This window comes from Lepidochelys kempii, chromosome 2, assembly GCF_965140265.1.
Source record: "Lepidochelys kempii isolate rLepKem1 chromosome 2, rLepKem1.hap2, whole genome shotgun sequence".
NCBI classification, from domain to species: domain Eukaryota; kingdom Metazoa; phylum Chordata; order Testudines; family Cheloniidae; genus Lepidochelys; species Lepidochelys kempii.
In genome coordinates, this window is record NC_133257.1 from 60,343,129 (window position 1) to 60,365,303 (window position 22,175).

Consider the following 22,175-nt stretch of genomic DNA (forward strand, 5'->3'; position numbering starts at 1 on the left):
AATTAAAATGAAATTCTTTCCAATCCTTCAATTCACCAAAAATTCAGGTAAAAATAATTTACAGTTGACCCAAATTACTAAAAAAAATTTTTTTGCACCTCCCTCAAAAATCCATTATTTGCACAGTTCTACTTATTACTAGTAATCTCTCACCCACTGACAGCCTGCCTATCTCTGAGGGCACAATGGGAGATCAAATGAAATGCAACTTTAAGTGACACTTGTGCCAGATTTCTGATTTCATTACCAGAATAGCAAAGAAAAACATGAAGTTAACTTATTTTAAAACATTACATAGGACTTATTAAACTCCATCTTAAAGACTTAGATGTTAGTTAAATGAGATGTGACTGTGTGCTTTCCATGTGTAATCAGATCGTGTCCAAAAAATCAAAATATTCTAATCAAGGATAATTGATTTGGTGTTATTAGGAATAAAAAAATCCACCCTGCTGCAAGTATTCCTCTTACATGATTTTTCAAACTGGCAGGATACAAACTTCATTTTTTCAAAAAGGATTATCATTTCACTGTCATGTCTAAGAAGGTGGAAATCTCAGAATGTTCCAACATTAGAAGAATGGAATTTGGCATGGCCTTATATGAACATTCACTATACAAAATAAGTGTCAGAAGACAATGTTTAATTCGTTATGGTCTGAATTAATTTGCGTATAAAGGAAAGAGTGGATATACACCATAGAGAGATCTTGGCTGTGATTTGACCACAAGAGTTTTAGCTTCAGCCTCTCAATAATCCTAAACTGCCTTAGGAAACAGCAGATGTGAAATCACAGCTGAGGTTGATGCTGATGTCTTTCCCCAAAGGCTTATGTATTCATATGCCCCAGGCAAGCCTATTCGCTGTTTTCAATAAATAGCACTAGGAAGGTGTTTTAAATTTCGTAAGATCTCTGTTCAATCACCCAGGTAGATAATGTGTTCTGGACACAACAAAGTAGTGACACTAAAGGGAATAGGAGTTCCAAGTTGCTCTGAAGGACCCCATACTTATTAAACCCAGAACTGCGAACACTTGGATTACACACATCAATAGAGACAGAATGACTTTGGGAGGCATGGAGAGATTTTGAATTACTGTACTTCTCAGCCCACAGGGAGAATTTTTGGCACGTTTTTGGAATTTATCCACAAATTCCTCATGTGCTGCTTAGATACAGTTGTGGTGATTGAAATAGGTAGGTCTGAATGGCCCTTTTTATTTTTCCTCATATTAGGTGTCCAGTGCCTGTGCCAGGACTTCTGCTAGCAGCAACATGCAAGGCCTCCTGAGCACTAGCCCTTGCTGGCAGTGACTGACAGGTTGCATAGCCTGTAAAAATGCCTCCTGAATTTGTCGCATATTACAATAATCTATAACCCACTAATAACCCTCCTTCCTTCCCTTCCTCCTGGTGAATGGAGGGGGTTAATGAGCCACTTCACCTTGAATGGTCCCTTGAAATACATGTAAACTACTTATGCTAAACAATCTGTTCCACCTTGTGACCATCTGAGTTTTCCAGACCTGAAGAGCAGCTCTTGAAAGCTTGTCTCTCTCACCAACAGAAGTTGATCCAATAAAAGATATTACCTCAGCCACCTTGTCTCTCTTCAGCAACTCTGATGGACAATGGAGAGTGAAATCCTGGCTCCGCTGAAGTCAACAGCAAAACTCTCAATGACTTCAGTGGACTCAGGATTTCACCCTGGTACTTTTGGGTAGCAACCCAAACTCAGTTTTATGGAGGGCTGCATCATTTTGTGTCATAACGAGAGGAAGAGATTCAGGACCGGAGAAGAAATGTCTCCAAAAGGAAATCATGTCCCCAAGTAGCCCATAGATTGCCAAGCAAAAGTGCACACATGTGTGTGCAGTGTATGGAATGAGGTAGGGAATATCCCTGCTGCTCCATTGTTACCAGGATGGGGGGTCTGGATTGATGTAAAAACATCAATGAGTTAGGGGGGTTCTTTGCTGGAAAGTCTGAAAGTCCCATTGCAATTGCCTGCACTTTGGTGGGTTAAATAAATAAGAAACTACACAACATTTAACTAACAAAGCTGTGCCAAGTCTTCACCATATTCACTTGCTTATATGTTGTGTGTCTACCCCCTTCCCTTCATGTTTGTATCTTTAGACTAGAAGCCCTTCAGGACAGGGACTGTCTCTTTTCTATGTCTGTACAGAACCCAGCACAATGGGTTCCCAGGCAGCATTTGGGGCCTTTAGACACTATCATTATAGAAATATTTACTACCATTCCTACAACATTTCAATAATTGTGGAGCATTGGCAGGGTGACAAATCTGCCTGTAGGGAACAGCTGAATAGGGAGCCCTACCTGGGATGTCTCTTTTCTGACCAGCTGCTGCTGTTGCTCTTCTGGATGGAATAGGATGGGAGGCCCAGACCCAGTTCCTGCCTGGTGGGAATCCTCACTCAGTGGTTTGAGCATTGGCCTGCTAAACCCAGGGTTGTATGAGTTCAATCCTTGAGGGGGCCATTTGCAGATCTGGGGCAAAAATTGAGGATTGGTCCTGCTTTGAGCAGGGGGTTGGACAAGATGATCTCCTGAGGTCCCTTCCAACTCTATGATTCTATTCTATTCTAAGTAGAGGAGGGTGATCTCTAGGAGAGCAGGACTCCTCTAGGTTTAACCCTTGCAGATGAAACAATGCACCCGTTTCAGCCACGAATCGTAGAAAATCAGGGGCAGAGCACACATTCTGCTCAAGCAGCAATTCTATCAGGTACTATAACACTGAGCAGGGTCTATTCTCTCATTGCCCCCAGGTAACTCTCAGCAATGCTATAGCATGAAGGGGAGACTAATGCCAATGGTTGGAATCAGCAGCTTTCTGTGTTCAAGCTCTTGTTTTAAAGTCACAACCAGGGAATTGAGATGATTGTTTTCATGATCTCATTCCTCATTACCCAATGTAACACTCAGAAGGCACAGCACCGTTTATCTCTCCATAAAACAAGGAGATGTTTGTAGACAGTGTCTCAAATAATGAAAACCTGGTGCTGCAGTAGAATTGCTCTGGAAAGGCTTGAAGAACGCATCTGAACATTTACAGTGCTAGGAAAACGTTGTTAACCCTTCAAACTTTCTCGCAGTACAGCCAAATGAAAGCATGAGGTTACATAACTAAAGTTCCAGGACTCCCAAAGAGCTAAATACAGACCAGGTGTATTTCATATTAGTTTATATCATCTTTGTATGTTAAAATATAACTAGAGATGCATGTGCTCTGCACAGATTGAACCTAAATTCCAGGGCAGCAACTGGGAAAATATGTCATTTTTTATTTGATACTGCATGTTAGAAGTTGTCAGATTGGGGTTTATTTCTGGAGGTTTATTTTTGCCACTATTCACATGATAACATGTTTTATGCTTTTTTAAGCAGAAAAGTCAGATTAAGTTAGCTAAACTCAGTTTTCCATGGTAAATGACAAATCAGCAAACTAGTATGTTTTAAAATCTACACTATAGCTAGTTTGAGTTTTGCATCAAATGATCAGAAAATATAACATAGAAATTGAAGTTATCGGGGCCAGATATTTTAAACTCAAGTCTATAATAAAGCTATAATGAGGTTTCTTCCTTCTATCAGCAACTGGGTAGTGAAAGTGATTCTACGTTTAAAGGTTTCTTTCTTTGTCAGGCACAAATTTAGCAATAACACCTCTCTCCCCCCCCACTAAATGATTTAACATCGTTGCCAAATCTGTTGCCTATTTAAAGTTTATTTGAGGCATAATCCTTGATTAATGTACTCTAGAAATTGAGTCATTTCTCACTAGGTGGGCCAGTCAAATGCTTACCCGTTCTTACTGCCTTCAATTATCTAGATGAATTATTTGATTTTTTTAAATGTTTTGCATGTATTTCATGACAAGAGATTTGATCAGGGGAAATTTCCACAAAATAAACTGTCATAAATATAAAGGGAAGGGTAAACCCCTTTGAAATCCCTCCTGGCCAGGGGAAAGCTCCTCTCACCTGTAAAGGGTTAAGAAGCTAAAGGTAACCTCGCTGGCACCTGACCAAAATGACCAATGAGGAGACAAGATACTTTCAAAAGCTGGGAGGAGGGAGAGAAACAAAGGGTCTGTGTCTGTCTGTAGTCCTCTTGGCCAGGGACAGAACAGGAATGGAGTCTTAGAACTTTTAGTAAGTAATCTAGCTAGGTATGTGTTAGATTATGATTTCTTTAAATGGCTGAGAAAAGAACTGTGCTGAATAGAATAACTATTTCTGTCTGTGTATCTTTTTTGTAACTTAAGGTTTTGCCTAGAGGGGTTCTCTATGTTTTTGAATCTAATTACCCTGTAAGATATCTACCATCCTGATTTTACAGGGGGGATTTCTTTATTTCTATTTACTTCTATTTTTTATTAAAAGTCTTCTTGTAAAACACTGAATGCTTTTTCATTGTTCTCAGATCCAAGGGTTTGGGTCTGTGGTCACCTATGCAAATTGGTGAGGCTTTTTATCCAACATTTCCCAGGAAAGGGGGGGTGCAAGTGTTGGAAGGATTGTTCATTGTTCTTAAGATCCAAGGGTCTGGGTCTGTAGTCACCTAGGCAAATTGGTGAGGCTTTTTACCAAACCTTGTCCAGGAAGTGGGGTGCAAGGTTTTGGGAAGTATTTTGGGGGGAAGGACGCGTCCAAACAGCTCTTCCCCAGTAACCAGTATTAGTTTGGTGGTGGTAGCGGCCAGTCCAAGGATAACGGGTGTAATATTTTGTACCTTGGGGAAGTTTTGACCTAAGCTGGTAAAGATAAGCTTAGGAGGTTTTTCATGCAGGTCCCCACATCTGTACCCTAGAGTTCAGAGTGGGGGAGGAACCTTGACATAAACACATTTCAGAAAGAAATCATTCTCACTCAAAGTTCTGCAAAGAACTTTCTTTCCCATTTCTCTTCCACACACACCTAAAATCCTTAAAGATGGAGACTTGGGCGAATAAGACGTTACTTAAAAAAATGCTGCCAGATGATGTTAACTACTCAAAGTGAGGCAACACAGAAGGAGTTTATCGCTACTTTAACACTATTGAAGTTAATAGGGACACATGAAGGATGTTTTAATGATGATTCAGATAGTTCATCAATGGCAAGAAGCTGTTAAAGAAAAAATGCAGCTAAGTAAAAACACATGCTGTAAGTGTCTTAAAATAAAGAGACTTTGATTGTAACAGGTGTTTAGAAAGAAAGACAGCTGCTTGCTGAACAGACTATGGCATTTTCATAGATTTAGACTTTCATTGTGTCTATATAATTTTTCTATACAAGTCCCTTATTATCATAGAATCATAGAATATCAGGGTTGGAAGGGACCTCAGGAGGTCATCTAGTCCAACCCCCTGCTCAAAGCAGGACCAATCCCCAACTTAATCATCCCAGCCAGGGCTTTCTCAAGCCTGACCTTAAAAATATCTAAGGAAGGAGATTCCACCACCTCCCTAGGTAACGCATTCCAGTGCTTCACCACCCTGCTAGTGAAAAAGTTTTTCGTAATATCCAACCTAAACCTCCCCCACTGCAACAAGGACCATTACTCCTTGTTCTGTCATCTGCTACCAGTGAAAACAGTCTAGATCCATCCTCTTTGGAACCCCCTTTCAGATAGTTGAATGCAGCAATCAAATCCCCCCTCATTCTTCTCTTCTGCAGACTAAATAACCCCAGTTCCCTCAGCCTCTCCTCATAAGTCATGTGTTCCAGTCCCCTAATCATTTGTGTTGCCCTCCACTGGACACTTTCCAATTTTTCCACATTCTTCTTGTAGTGTGGAGCCCAAAACTGGACACAGTACTCCAGATGAGGCCTCACCAATGTTGAACAGAGGGGAACGATCATGTCCCTCGATCTGCTGGTAATGCCCCTACTTATACAGCCCAAAATGCCATTGGCCTTCTTTCTCTGCACTTGTCCTTGTTGAACCTCATCAGATTTCTTTTGGCCCAATCCTCTAATTTGTCTAGGGCCCTCTGTATCCTAGCCCTACCCTCCAGCGTATCTACCTCTCCTCCCAGTTTAGTGTCATCTGAAAACTTGCTGAGGGTGCAGTCCACGCCATCCTCCAGATCATTAATGAAGATATTGAACAAAACCGGCCTGAGGACCGACCCTTGGGGCACTCCACTTGATACCGGCTGCCAACTAGACATGGAGCCATTGATCGCTACCCATTAAGCCCGACAATCTAGCCAGTTTTCTATCCACCTTATCGTCCATTCATCCAGCCCATACTTCTTTAACTTGCTGGCAAGAATACTGTGGGAGACGGTATCAAAACCTTTGCTAAAGTCCAGGAATAACACGTCCACTGCTTTCCCCTCATCCACAGAGCCAGTTATCTCATCATAGAAGGCAATTACATTAGTCAGGCATGACTTGCCCTTCGTGAATCCATACTGGCTGTTCCTGATCACTTTCCTCTCCTCTACGTGCTTCAGAATTGATTCCTTGAGGACCTGCTCCATGATTTTTCCAGGGACTGAAGTGAGGCTGACTGGCCTGTAGTTCCCCGGATCCTCCTTCTTCCCTTTTTTAAAGATGGGCACTACATTAGCCTTTTTCCAGTCGTCCAGGACCTTCCCCGATTGCCATGAGTTTTCAAAGCTAATGGCCAATGGCTCTGCAATCACATCTGCCAACTCCTTTAGTGTTCTCAGATGTAGCGCATCTGGTCCCATGGACTTGTGCTCATCCAGCTTTTCTAAATAGTCCCAAACCACTTCTTTCTCCACAGAGGGCTGGTCACCTCCTCCCCAGGCTGTGCTGCTCAGTGCAGCAGTCTGGGAGCTGACCTTGTTTGTGAAGACAGAGGCAAAAAAACCATTGAGTACATTAGCTTTTTCCACATCCTCTGTCACTCGGTTGCCTCCCTCATTCAGTAAAGAGCCCACACTTTCCTTGACTTCCTTCTTGGTGCTATCATGCCTGAAAAATTGTTACTCTTAACATCTCGTTCCAACTGCAACTCCCAGTGTGATTTGGCCTTCCTGATTTCACTCCTGCATGCCTGAGCAATATTTTTATACTCTTCCCTGGTCATTTGTCCAATCTTCCACTTCTTATAAACTTCTTTTTTGTGTTTGAGATCAGCAAGGATTTCACTGTTAAGCCAAGCTGGTCGCCTGCCATAATCACTATTCTTTCTACACATCGGGATGGTTTGTCCCTGTAACCTCAATAAGGATTCTTTGAAATACAGCCAGCTCTCATGGACTCCTTTCCCCCTCATGTTATTCTCCCAGGGGATCCTGCCCATCAGTTCCCTGAGGGAGTTAAAGTCTGCTTTTCTGAAGTCCAGCATCCATATTCTGCTGCTCTCTTTTCTTCCTTGTGTCAGGATCTTGAACTCGACCATCTCATGGTCACTGCCTCCCAGGTTCCCATCCACTTTAGCTTCCCCTACTAATTCTTTCCGGTTTGTGAGCAGCAGGTCAAGAAGAGCTCTGCCCCTACTTGGTTCCTCCAGCACTTGCACCAGGAAATTGTCCCCTACACTTTCCAAAAACTTCCTGGATTGTCTGTGCACCACTGTATTGCTGTCCCAGCAGATATCAGGGTGATTGAGGTCTCCCATGAGAACCAGGGCCTGCAGTCTAGTAACTTCCGTTAGTTACCAGAAGAAAGCCTCGTCCACCTCATCCCCCTGGTATGGTGGTCTATAGCAGACTCCCACCACAACATCACCTTTGTTGCTCACACTTCTAAACTTAATCCAGAGACTCTCAGGTTTTTCTGCAGTTTCATACTGGAGCTCTGAGCAGTCAAACTGCTCTCTTACATACAATGCAACTCCCCCACCTTTTCTGCCCTGCCTGTCCTTCCTGAACAATTTATATCCATCCATGACAGTACTCCAGTCATGTGAGTTATCCCACCAAGTCTCTGTTATTCCAATCACATCATAATTCCTTGACTGTCCAAGGCTTTCAGTTCTCTGTTTGTTTCCCAGGCTTCTTGCATTTGTGTATAGGCACTTAAGATAACTCGCTCATCGTTCCGCTTTCTCAATATGAGGCAGGGGCCCTCCCCTCTTGTGCTCTCCTGCTCGTGCTTCCTCCCGGTATCCCACTTTCCCACTTACCTCAGGGCTTTGGTCTCCTTCCCCTGGGGAACCTAGTTTAAAGCCCTCCTCACTAGGTTAGCCAGGCTGCTCGCGAAGATGCTCTTCCCTCTCTTCGTTAGGTGGAACCTGTCTCTGCCTAGCACTCCACCTTCTTGGAACACCATCCCATGGTCAAAGAATCCAAAGCCTTCTCTCCGACACCACCTGCGTAGCCATTTGTTGACTTCCACGATTCAACGGTCTCTACCCAGGCCTTTTCCTTCCACAGGGAGGATGGACGAAAACACCACTTGTTTTGCAAACTCCTTTATCCTTCTTCCCAGAGCCAGGTAGTCTGCCGTGATCCGCTCAAGGTCATTCTTGGCAGTATCACTGGTGCCCAAGTGGAGAAGTAGGAAGCGGTATCAATCTGAGGGCTTGATGAGTCTCGGCAGTCTCTCTGTCACATCATGAATCCTAGCTCCTGGCAAGCAGCAGAGTTCTTGGTTTTCCCGGTCGGGACGGCAGATAGATGACTCAGTCCCCTTGAGGAGTGAGTCCCCGACCACCACCACCCGCCTCCTTCTCTTGGGAGAGATGGTCATGGAATCCCCATCCCTAGGACAGTGCATCTCATGCCTTCCAATCGGCGGAGTCTCCTTCTGCTCCCTTCCCTCAGATGTATCATCTAGTCTACTCTCCGCATTAGTACCTCCGGAGAGAACATGAAAACGGTTGCTTACCTGTATCTGCATTGCTGGTACATGGATGCTCCCCTTTCTTCTTCTGGAGGTAACGTGCTGCCAAATTTCTTCACCTCCTCCTGTCCCCGCTGCGCAGCCTGCTCTGAATCTTCAGAATGTTGTGCCCGTAGAAGCATATCCTGATGTCTGTCCAGGAAATCTTCAGTTTCTCTTATGCAACACAGGGTTCATACTTGTCTCTCCAGACCTTGAACCTTCTCTTCCAATATGGAGATCAGCTTGCACTTTGTACAGACAAAGTTGCTTCTGTCCTGTGGAAGAAAGACAAACATGGCACATCCTGTGCAGGTCACAACAGCTGAATGCTCACCATCCATATTACCTTCCTTCTACGAGCTTCCTCAGGTGTTGTAGTAACTACTCAGAGAAGCCTGCAAGATGAAAGCCTCAGTGGGCTCTCCCCAGGCGAACTCCCAGGCAAACTCCCTCTGTTTGCCGCTCAGCTGGTTCGCAGCTGCCTTTTTATAACAGTCAGGCCCACTCAAGGCTCACTTGGAACAAAGCACTCCCAATTCACACTTTTCAAACAATGAAGCACACGGTCAAACTGGCAAACTGTCCCCGCAACAGACACTCAGATACTCACCAACACAGCCCCTGTAATGCAGCACTCAGCGTACCTCCTCTCGGACAGATCCCAGGCAAACTCCCTCTGTTACCCTTTCCGCTGTTCGCCGCTCAGCTGGTTCACAGCTGACTGGCTTTTTATAACCGTCAGGCCCAAAATATAGTGGTATTTTTCTTGCTAGCAAATATTATTGATATTATGTACACCTGCTGCATTAAAAAGGCTAATAAATCCAGCTTTTCATAGCATTTTTCTATGAGAATGATATTCCTACTTAGCAGAGCTCTTTTTCCACTGGGAGAAGAAGCTTAGGCTTCAGCTTTGGCTGATAAGGTAGCTATGAAAAAAGTGTTCCTAGTCCATTCTGTATATTGTTCGGAAGAGGCGCATTCATCATGCAGCACTTTGAGTGCTGGGTTTGGGTGTTTGGTTGTAGAAATAAAAAAGCACCTTAACACTGCAACAAACCAGCGAGGGTAGTGGCAGCAAAAAGCAGAACTTGCACAAGTGAGTCTCCGTTCGGTTTAGGCAGCGTTTATTCCATAAACAATTGGCAAATGGAAACTGCTTCCTGAAGCCAAAAGGCCAAACAGAAAATGAATAAGCCTTCCCACAGCTTGTAACACACACACCTTCTGTGTAGCCTTCCCAGCTGCTGTTTATACATATGGACCAAGGTGCTTGTTGTCTACTAAGCATCTCTTGATTCCTCCAGGTAGCTCTAATGACTCATTAAGCCTTGCTGCCAGCTTATTTGGGGCCAGCGGCAGTGATTGCTTGAGCGCCTGGTTTTATGGGCAAGGTTTGGAGATCTTGCTTGCCGCATACAGTACAGAGAGCCTTGCCAACACCAAACAGTCAACAATTACAAGATTGGGTTAAAAATCAGGAGACACTTTTTTTTTTTTAAAGATAAAGCTCTGTTTATTTGCTTTCTGGTTTTTGAAACTTTAGGGTCAGTCAGATCATGATTTCAGATCATTATTTCACTAGGAGGGTGGTGAAGCACTGGAATGTGTTACCTAGGGAGGTGGTGGAATCTCCAGCCTTAGAGATTTTTAAGACCCAGCTTGACAAAGCCCTGGCTGGGATGATTTAGTTGGGGTTGGTCCTGCTTTGAGCAGGGGGTTGCACTAGATGACCTCCTGAGGTCTCTTCCAACCCTAATCTTCTATGGTTCTATGATTCAAGCTGTTCTAGAAACTGCCTTTAAAAAAATGAAAGCTGAAATTTTCACATCACCACGATTGCAGGACCCTAGGCTTCAAAAAAACACCAAGTATTGTGAGAGCTGGCATTGCTGCAGAGTCCAGCCATCCTGCTACATTCTCTAGGAAGTGTGTCCTTCCCTTGATATACTGGTTGAATTCCCATAGCTTTATTGGGAGTTAAATATCTGTACTGAGGGTGAAATTTACCTCAGTGCCTAAGACCTGGGCAAGTTCTGTGCACCACCAAGATGCATAAGCCTTGCCTTTCCTTTCTGCACCCAGGAGACTTCCTCCCTGGAAGCATAAATTACCCCCATCCCACCCATTTTAACAACCCACCCAAACATGTCATTCAAGTTCTTACAAAAGTAAGCACTTCTAGAACCAACAGACTGCCAAAAAGGCTGGCTGGATTCTAATTTCTCTCATGCAAAAATCCACAACGTTACCAGGCAGGTTCTGAATAAGGAGGGTGAAATCCTGTCATCATCCTCCCACCACCTCCTAAAAATAACCAAATCCTTGTTCGGTTTTGACTTGTGTAATGGGAAAACAGGATATGCACAAAGAATAAATATGGAATGGGGTTATCCCAGACCATTCTGTAGGCACATACACACACAGGTGCCGGCTTCCTCCGGGCCCCAGGGGTGCCCAACCCTCCCCACTCCGCCCCCACCCCACCCCTTTGCCCAAGCCCCCACCCTTGCCCCATCTCTTCCCACCCAGTTCTGCCCCCTACCCCCAGTGCTCCCTGTCCCTGCTCCTCCCACCCCAGCGCCACCTGCACACCGTAGAACAGCTTATTGCAGCGGGTGGAAGGCACTGGAAGCAAGGGGGAGGAGTTGACTGGCGGAGTTGCTTGTAGACGGGAGGTGCTGGGCAGGAGGGGAGGAGGCGGGGAGCTGGCTGCCAGTGGATGCTAAATACACACTAATTTTTTCCCATGTGTGCTCCAGCCCTGGAGCACCCACAGAGTTGGCGCTTACGCATACATACACCCACACCCACACACACCCACACACACACCTTCAAGCATATTTCAAATGTGCACTATGTAACCAAGTTTTCTTCATGAACTAGGGATAAGTATAAAGGTCCCAATCCTGCAATGAGCGCCAGCAGGGTAGATTCCATTGGGACATCAGTCTAGCTGTGTATAGCTCAGTGCAAGATTGCGGCCAGAGGTATTATGGTTCATAAAGCAAAATATCTATGAGTCAGAAACATTTTCTAGCATGCTCTTCCATGTGGTCTGGTGTAAACTGTTACCTGCCAGCATTCAGTGTGTTTGAGTGAGGGAAAAAATCCAACCAATAGACCCACATTGTTTGAGTGTTCAGGAGAGGGAATTCATTTTTATTTCTTAAACAATCTGATGGTGGTTACAGTCTGTTTTTGTAACAGTTGCAAGCAGTTTCATTATACGGTTATGTCTAAGATACAAAAACAATTGAACGTAACTGAAGACAAAAGAAAACAAGCTGCAAATATGCTTATCAACAGCTAAATGAGATCCGTAAATGTAGTCATCATCACATCCCTTAATTTGATATCTGTGCGCAGACATGTCTTAAAATTCCAAACAAGCAGCTTACACCAATTAACTTGTTTAAAACAGATAATTTGTTTCAGTAATTTATATGGGTAAATAAAATTCATTGTCTACATGAAATTCCCTTAGTGCTTTATTTTTAGCATGCATGTTTCATTCCTCATGTGTGTATTCTATTTTAACAGAGTCTGTGTTTATTTTTTTAAGAACAAAGTAGATAAACTCAGTACAAAGCTACGTGACACAGGCAACACCTGATTCTGCTAACCTCCCTTCTTTACCCCCTTTTCTTTCTCTCCCACCTACCCATCTTTGCAGGTGACTATGGTGAGCAACTAGCTCTCTGAGAGACTTGAACAGTACATACATATTGGTAGATGAGGGTAAATGCTTTAATGTTTATTAATCTAAAAATGAGAAAAGATTACAAAAATATGAGGAGTAGAAAACCTTAGACAAGTTAAAATACATAAATCTTTAAGCAAAGTTTGTTTTGATCAGGCAAAGTTTAATATATCAAATGTCACTCCAAAATAACAGGGATATAAACTAAACAAAATACATTATACCAACTATGTATTCAAAAGTGACAGTAAAACTTCTTTACCTAAGGACACTGTGCCATAGTTGGTAATCTGATTCGGTGCATTACAGCATCCACACAGAGTAATTCCATTTAAGTATTGTTGATATTATAAAAATAACTATTTAAAATTATTATATGTAAACTAAAACAGATCATCAGGTGTAGGTTTGATAATTATGATTTTGTTTTAATTAAATTCTTGAACATTCCCACTGATTTCACAAACCTGTGAAAATAAACACAAAACAAGAAAGTAGTGCTGAAAGCATTATATACAAAAATAGAATGAGAAATCTCAATCCTTTACTATGTTTGCCTCATTGTGCAGGATTCCCCTATTTCCACACACAATACTCTGACCTAAAATGGAATGATGTGCCACTCCATGGAGACCAAATAATGTCTCTGAAGAATTCAGCGTCTCTTCTAATCACTAAAATATCCATCAGCAGATGACAATTTCCATGATTTTATTCATTATTTGAAAGCATTTAACAATGTTTTAATGTTATTGATGAATCATGAGAAATGTGCAGTGTAGGAAGACTGAGATGAGTTGGTTAATTGTGATTAATCAGATAAATCATACCGCACTGTTTCTGTTCCTGACTGAATGAGCAAACACCAAGCAGTTCCAGAGTGAATACCTACCAGTTCAAATTTAAAATTCAGTTTCCACAAATACTCACACGTCCATGCAACTTTGATATTTGTTTTCTGTAAACATTGCTGGTAACGAAAGAATCACAGAGATGCTCACAGAAAGCAAAGATATGAGCATTCCTGCAAGTGGATCTGCTTGTGAAGATCCAGTGGCAGAATCCATCCCATAAAAGGGACATGAAGACATCCAAACCAAATTCACTTGCAGACTTGAGTGAATATCCCTGAAGGGGTTTTTTTTTTTTACCAGCCTTCTCCCAACTCTACTAAGCACAACAAGAACTAGCAAATTACACTGATTTCATATTTCTCCAATCCTTTTGAGCACGCACAAATATACTGCTCATCTGTTGGACCCAAGGAAGTGCCACATGAACAAACTACTTTAGTTGGAGATAACCAACCTGATATACTTGGAACAAGATGTTTATGTTTCTTTTTCCCAAGGAGTAGATCTGGATTTTACATATGACTCTATCCAGCTTTGTACATGAGTATTCAACAGAATGCATCTAACAGAAATAATACCTATGAAATACTAGCTAAGTCCTCACCGCACATTAACCTTATATTTATTTCATTAATTTCTTTCATCCTTGCCTTAAGTTTAACTCAGCGGTTCTCACACTTCATTGCACCGTGACTCTCTTCCGACAACAAAAATTACTACAGGACCCACCCCCCTGCATCTGCCATGTGGGCTGAAGCCAAAGCCCAAGCCCTGCTATTCCAGGGCTGGTGTTAAATTTGCTGGGGACTGGGGCTAAAGCCACAACCCAAACCCTGCTTCACGGGCTCTGAAGCTGAAGTCCTCGAGCTTTGCCTTCGGCCCCTGGCGGCAGGGCTCAGGCTTCGGCTTCAGCCCTGGGCCCGAGCGAGTCTAACACTGGCCCTGCCAACCACATTAAAAGAACTTTGGGGTCGCAACCCACAGTTTGAGAACTGCTGGAAACTGTTTTTCTTAGAAGCACCCATCAGACTCAACCTTAAAAAAATGTAGCCAAATTCCATGACACTACTAAAATCTTTGCTAGGTTTGTTTCCAGAAATATCTAGTACATTGGTGGCACTGATTATTATTATGGTTACCAAGAATCTTTGGCCCGGTCTTGACAAACATAAAAGGTGAGGTTTTTAATCATGCTAATGCAATCAAAATTGCTTAACTAGATTCAAAAGCCCCTTTAACACTCACTAAGATGCAAGCTAACATGGTTGGAATGTGCATTAGCTATGTTGTAGCCTAGGCTCCCCACAAACAAACATGCGCAAACCCCTTTTTTGCCTGCTAAGACAGGACTTTTGTGTTTGAACTGAAATGTTTTCATGTCTTGCAATGGTAGGGTGAAGGATGAGGGAAATGAAGTAGTGACCAAAAGCTCCACTGAGTTTTTTCCAGTCACTTATTTCTACGATTTTACTGCATCATATCTATCTATTTATCTACCTACCTACCTACCTGACATACCATGCCCAGCCCTGGTCACCCTTCCTCAAAGAAGATAGGACACTTACGGAAGGGGTCCAGAGGCAGATGATGAAAGTTATTAGAGGTATGGAAACACTTCTACATGAGGAGAGGTTAAAAGATTGGGATTGTACAGTTTTAGGAGATAACAATGAAGGTGTCATGATAGATATATGTAAAATAATTAATGGCATAAAGAACGTAAGCTGGGCACTCCTATATACTCTCATAATACAAGAACAAGACAACATTTTTTTTTGTAACACAATGCATACTTAACCTCTGAAACTTGCTGCCACAAAATATCACTGAGGTCAGGATTTAAGAAGGATTTGAAACATGATTACTACACATTTATATGAATGAATTTATATGAATGTTACTGGACAAAAAGGTATAAGGGATACAATACTTCATGCTTCAGGGCATAAACCTACCTACTACTAGTAGACAAGGGTTATGGAATAACCTGTCCACAAGGCCAATTTCTTCTTAATTGTCCATTCTGTGTATTCTTACACCTTCCTCTGAAGCATCAGGCACTGGCCACTCTCAGAGATGGGATACTGTACAAGATGGATCAGCATGGCAATTCCTATAGTACTATGCTTGAAAAACTGTCAAATGCCCAACAGAGAGTGATCCATTCCTTGGCTGCCATCAGGTCACTCAGGCAGGAAACAGCTTTGAAAAGGTACTTGACTAAAGCTACTGAAAAGTTAATTTGTGCAGTCAGTCTGATTTTCTAATATAAGGGAGGGTGACATTCATTTAATGCTTGTATGGATAGCACTTAGTGGGCCTAATTCTCCATTGACTAGTGGCAGGACACCAGAATAAAAATTATGAGTAACTGAAGTCAGTGAAGTTAGCATAAGATCAGAATCAGGTGCTCTATTTGGAATGCAATATGCAAAACATTAACTGATTCTCACGATTTTACTGTGCGATAGGCAAATGAAATTACTCCCATTTTACAGACGAGGAAAATGAGGCACAAAGCGATTAAAGGTGGTATTTAGACACCACAGTGATGGACACATTAGTATTGCATACTGAGAGATTATGGGCTTGTCTACATGTCTCTGCACTGTGAATTGCAGCACACACTTAAGTGTCGCACTGTAACTTCCCCATGTAGATCTTGCTAGCCCAGACTAAAAGGTGCCTAGTTTGCATTAACATAGCCCTATTTGAAACAGAACTACGTTAACATGAACTACATACTTTTTAATTTGCGCTATAGAATAGTCAGGGTGCACTTTGATGCAAACTACAATTCACCCTCCCGCTAAATAGACAACCCCAAAGCAATTTACTCATGGGCCATAAAGAGAGCTGATTTCATAGATCAGGGATCACAACTCAACAGAGCTAACTCAAGAATTTTCCCACTAACAGATTCCTCAGCCACAATTATTTTATATAAACGTAACCCCTCCCAGGTCACAGAGACACTTTTGTCTCCTTAAACGTAAACCTTTCCCACTTTGTGCTGCAGGGAGTTACTGCAGTTTTGAGTCAGAATAACTGCCAGTCCTGTAAAATGTATTACACAGATGTTGGAGGGGATTTAAAGTTTTAAGAGTGTAGCATACTAAGGGCTGCAGAAAGAAATCAGCTCTTTTTTCATGAACGCTTCACCTCCTGGTCACTTCTGTACTTTGGGATCACAAAGTATTTTAATTTTTTTCTGGTTTCTGTGGAAATCTGACCCTTCTGCTGAAACAATCAGCCAGCTGTGAAACCAAGATATAGTCCAGACCTGCCAATATGCAGTGCAGATGGGTATGCATACATGGTTTGATGCTCCCCTGCCATCCACCTTGTGGAGTCATTTATACCAGAGAAAAGTGAGTGTAAGATGTTACCATTCTGACTTGTTAGCATTTCATATCTACTTTGCACTCACTCTGTACAGGTGTCAATAGATACACAATGTGCAGGGCAAAAGAGAATGAGGTTCATGGTCTCTTGAACTGAGCCCTTGGAGATCATAACTGAAGGAAAGCTAAGAATATGTGACGAAAACTGTATTAGGCTACAAAATATCATCTCTGCCTGTTGTGACGGTGCTCTGCTACTATATTGATGGTTGTCATATAAGAACCAAGAAAGCTAGACAGATAGGGCTCAACCTTAACTCTGCACTGATCCCTTTGAACTGCTCCTGTAACGCAAAGGAGCTAGAAAGCTGCCAGCTTTTCCCAGCTGGGAATACCCTCTGCAGCCTCCAGCCCTCACATAAAGGATTTACTGAAGAGACAAGGTGGGTGAGGTAATGTCTTTTTTTGGACCAACTTCTGCTGGGGACAGAGACAAGCTTGTCTCTCTCATCAACAGAAATTGGTCCAATAAAAGATAATACCTCACCCTTACGCCTCTGATATCCTGAGACTAACATGGCTACAACAACACTGCATACAGGGTTTACTGAAGACATTCCTGGGGTGGCAATATGGCCAGTGCATCACTGTAATCTCCGGAATGCCTTCAGTAAACCCTGTATGCAGTGTTGTTATAGCCATGTTAGTCTCAAGATACTCTTTGTTGTTGTAGCCATGTTAGTCTCTGAGGCCACAGGGCCACACCATCTGGGCATTAGTTAGAGTAGCCAAGTTCGCTAAGGCCTTAATTCAGCAAAGCACTTAATGTGCTTAAAGTAGGTACTTAAAGTTAAGAGTTAAATACATCCCTACTCAAAAATCATTTCACCATATGACTAACCTTAAGTGTGTGCTTTGGTGAATCTAGGCCTATGCATGGCATCCCCTTAATTTAGTCAAAATGTGAAGGAAAGTTGGTTGCATTTTTGTGGAAAGTTTAATCTTTTAGTCACATTGGCTACCTTTTTTAACTAACTATTGATGACTAAGTCTAAATAAGTCAGTAAAAACATTACTTTAATTCTGTTAAATTCTTTAGTTAAAAAAATTATACCTAGTTTAATTTCCTCAAAAGCTTTGCTTTTAGATGAATTAGCATTTTAGACAAATCATTTAACAATAAACATGTTGTTGAAACAACTTACATTTAAGTAACTCAAACCAGATAGTTCTTTACATACAACTCAGAGCTGTTTTATCATTTTTGGGGCTTTTTATTATAATTTATATAGCTCACTTTATTTTATATTTGTGCTTTTCTTCTGACACAAACCTTTTTAGTAGTGCATTTTTCAAACAACCGAGATAAATAATAATTCATTGTTATCTTTTCAACTTAGCTGTACATGTTCTTTTTTCTGGTTAATAAACGAAGTAAAATGTTGTAGACTACAGAAAATGATGACTGGCCAACAAATCTTTCCTAAAAGCCTAGAATCCCATTTGCAATGTTTATTTGAACATAAAGGGAAACCTTTTAAGTCTAAACTAGAAATCAAACATTTATATCTATGTTACGGTATTTCTTGGCAGTTAATATAATGGATATTCACATAGTTTCAATGAGGATGAATTCATTTTGCACTTTGAAATCTAAAAAATTATGTAACTGTGACGGAACCTGGAGTAATGAGGGATCTTTTTATGTGTAGGATTTTATGGATATCTTCACTATCATCTTTTTAATTGATAAGTTTCATTTATTGCTTTCCCAGTTCTGTTTAATATAACTTCTAAAAATGTTTGTATTCATTCATTTGGGGCACATTTGGTTCCCCCCAAAAAAGAACTTTTAATATCCCATTTCATATTTCAAAAATTATGAAAGTTTTCTGGCACTGATAACAATAGGATGAGCTCTGCAACCATAGAACCACCAGCCCCAGTCCTGCAAGCACATAAGCATATGCTTTAGTGTTTTCAGTACAATAATTCGTCAGGAAACAGTTCGGCACTTTTCAGCTCGAAAAATTATGCTCCTCCAACAAGTGACGCTATGCAATGTCTACCTAACTGGTGTTGGTTTTACATTTCACTTGACTGTGTCCATTAGAACTCTGATAAGAAGAAGCTTTAGAAAAAAATTGAGCCAGCAAAAATCTTTGACTCTTATGAGATCACTCTGTCATGGTCTCATTCCACATATGACTGTCAAGCAATGACTGGGGAAGCAGCTGGCATCTCTCAAAATGGCACATCTACAGTGGTATTTATTAGTATAGATACCAACTAAGGGCTCGGTTATACCTCCCCCAAGTTGCTCCGCTGAGCCTCCTCCTGCCCATCATGTCTAGAATAGGCTGTACTGGCCTTTATACACTCATTCCCCATAGGGAGACAGTATGGGGGAGAGGTGTGTGCATTGACATTTCTCCTCTAGCCCAGCCATGCTCTCCCTGCTTCCTATATCTTATACACTGCCATAGAGGAGCCTTCATGGAGCTAATTTTTGTGCCACACAGGGGTTAAGCAACTGCTTTGCTCACATGCCTTACATCCAGATTGTTTCCTACAGAGGCAGAGACTGGTTTTGCCATAAACTCATACCTACTGGAAGAGAATGTGATGCTAATGTGTGTTGCTCTATTCTCCCCCAGCAGTGAGTGATACAGTAGAATAAAGATACTGACTAAAGGAAGCGTTTGTGCTCACGTAATAAATATTGCAATCAATAATTTTCACTGAGAACCTAGTTTTGCAACTCTTACTCATGCTGAGTAGTACCTACCTTTGAAAAGAGGAAGCTTTAAAAAAACACAACAAAAACAACAAAACCAGACCAAACAAAACACACCCTGAGCCAGTGTAAATTTTTAACTTCCTGAGAGTACTGTCATACGCCTGTTCTACCAATGACTGACAAGCAGCTGGCATGTCTCATTCTGGCACACCTAGAGTTATTTATTCGAATGGATACTAATTGAGGGCTCGACCATATTTAGCACAACCCAATTCTCAGAGATAAGGGCCCAATCCTTTCCAGTATGTGACTAAGCGTGTGGTTCCATTCTGTCAATAGTCTCAATCAGTAGGCTTCTTATGGGGCAAGGTACTATTCAGCATAAATAAGAGTGGCAGAACTGAGCCCGCAGTGAGAAAGGTAATGATGTGCCTTTTTAATGTATCTTTTCTTTTGCTCTTTTTGGGTCTGATCCTGCCACCCTCCCTCATGTTGAATACTTCCATTTATTTTGCAACTAATTTGGTGCCATTCAGGCATGGGTAAAGCTGGCAGAATTGGGCCCTTTGCTTTGTTTCGTCAATGGTGATGACTGTCTCCCAAATTTTGTAGCCACTTTTTCTCCAAAATCAAGCTAGAAAAAGAATAGTCTAGCCATATAAAGATGTGGAAATTATCTATATCAGATCCTTTTTATAAAAGCATTTAACCTGTGAATAAGTACACCAAAATGAGATTCTTTCGAACAAAATCTGAACTTCTTGTATTTGTAAACTTAGGCTGGGACTTGCTGGGCCTTCTACTGAGGGCAGAACCAAGAGAGAATTGGTGAGAGAAGGCCTCATCCTATGTCCACTGAAGTCAACTGTAAAGCTTCTATTGACTTCAGTGGTGCAGAATCAAGATCAATATGAGTAAAAATGTGGGGGAAAATTCCAACTCTTCTGTCCCTCAATTCAGGCTGAGGTCTATAGCAGGGCTTAGACTGCAAATTCTTTTAGCCAGGTGCCATCTTTCCATTGTGCACAGGGAACTTGAGCCATCCCTGCCTTTACCACAACACAAATAATAATGAACCAACCTTGCAGTATTTACTTTAATGTGTGTGTGCTATATGAACCAAGCAGTGCAGGGTCTGTTTTCAGGGGCAAGCAATGAATGAACTTCTGCAGGTTCACTAGGAGGTTCAGTTTGTTCCATTAAGGGATTTTTAGCTACTGTGTGATGCTATATCCTGGTCCTGCTACCCTCTGAAGGGGAAAGTTGCTTCTTGCCAGCCCCAGAGACCCTAAGGCATTGGAAGCTTTTTTCTTAACACCTCTCCTCCTGAGAAGGGAGTGGCCACCATGCACTCTCTGAAGTTTCAGGGGAAAGGAAAACAAGACACCAGGCATCTGAAGACAGGAATGGTAAGGGGTGGAGGGGCTCTATGATGGCATCTGAAGAGAAAAATGCATCAGCCCATGGCTGCTGATTTTTTGGTGTACCTAGGGTGCCATTTGAAATGAAAAGAGAATCTCAAGTCTTTGATGTTGTGCAAGTTCAAGGTTCTGTGCAAACGTAGCACACAGACCTAGTGCAATCACCAGGAGTTCAGAGTATACAGAAAATCAAGGGAGAATAAACCCAGTAGCTGTAAGAGCTTTAATTGCTATAGAGGTCATGACACTTTCTTCTTAACCCACACTAGGGTAAAGGTTAGGTAAAGATTACGGTAAAGATTAGGCTTCTTCTTTTGGGGGAGGAGGGCAGGTTAATTTTGTTGTTTAGTTATATTTTTAATACGGAGAGTTGAGTTAGACTCATAAAGTCTGACACTATAATGGCAACTACTACACTCACATGATATATCTATTAACTGTGGCCACAACCCGTGAATAGATGATATTTACCCTGAAAGGAAAAAAAACCCATTGTTTTAGGTACCAAGCAACATGTTGGTCACTATTTTTCTTTCCTCCACTGCTATAACATTTCTCTTTTTCTCCATTATCTTTTCTTTTAATAAATAAAGAGTTCCACAAGTCTCTATCCTGGCATTTAATGTCAAAGAAAACTCATTTGCACTTTGCCCTAACTTATTTGAACTGTTAATAAAAGGATTTATTTCCAGTTGTTTTGGGTTCTTCCTGTACTATTTTACAAACTAAGGGTAACATTTTCAAAAGCACCTAAGGGACTTAGGCACTTAACTCAAACTTCCAAAAGTCCCATTGGAACCTAAGACCCATTGATTTTCAATAATACTTCAGCTTGTAACCACCTAAGTAATTTTTGAAAATGGGACTTAAGGGGAGATTTTCAAAGGCACGAATGTCAGTTAGGCACCTATTTCCCACTAAAAATTGATGGAAATTAGGCACTAAATTGCTAATTGTGCCTGTGAAAGTCTTCTTTTAGACTTATAAGCAATGTAGGCGACTCTGTAAATGTTACCCAGTGCAATGCTCATTAGAATATAAAATAAAAGAACACAAGGTGACTGAGATCATTTGTCTCCTAACTTTTCGCATTGTTAGAGGGATTTTCCCACTACCCAAGACTAGTTTTACACCTGGCTTTACAGCTTTTATCTCAAAGAAGCCAAAGAATGTGGAAAATATTATCCTTATATAATTTATTAAAAGCTGAGTCAAAGAACAGGTGTTACTATTGTAAAGATTAATTCAGCAGCTTTTCTGTTCAGACCCATAAATTATGAGCTTTCAGGCCCCTC

At 41.6% G+C, this 22,175-nt stretch overlaps 1 protein-coding gene across 14 annotated transcripts in view; it reads right to left on the reverse strand.

Annotated features, from left to right (window-relative positions):
• Positions 1-22,175, reverse strand: part of C2H8orf34 (chromosome 2 C8orf34 homolog) — a 394,188-nt gene that overhangs the window by 138,064 nt on the left and 233,949 nt on the right. For 2 of the 14 annotated variants that reach the window (XM_073330925.1, XM_073330920.1), the window contains exon 14: positions 11,973-12,988. The exons of 11 other annotated variants lie outside the window; for them this stretch is intronic. In XM_073330925.1, the coding sequence (XP_073187026.1) occupies positions 12,981-12,988 (8 nt within the window). In that variant the 3' untranslated portion in view covers positions 11,973-12,980. Of the gene's footprint in view, positions 1-9,010; positions 9,094-11,972; positions 12,989-22,175 lie in introns of those variants that run through there. One more of the 14 variants, XM_073330922.1, reaches the window with a different exon arrangement.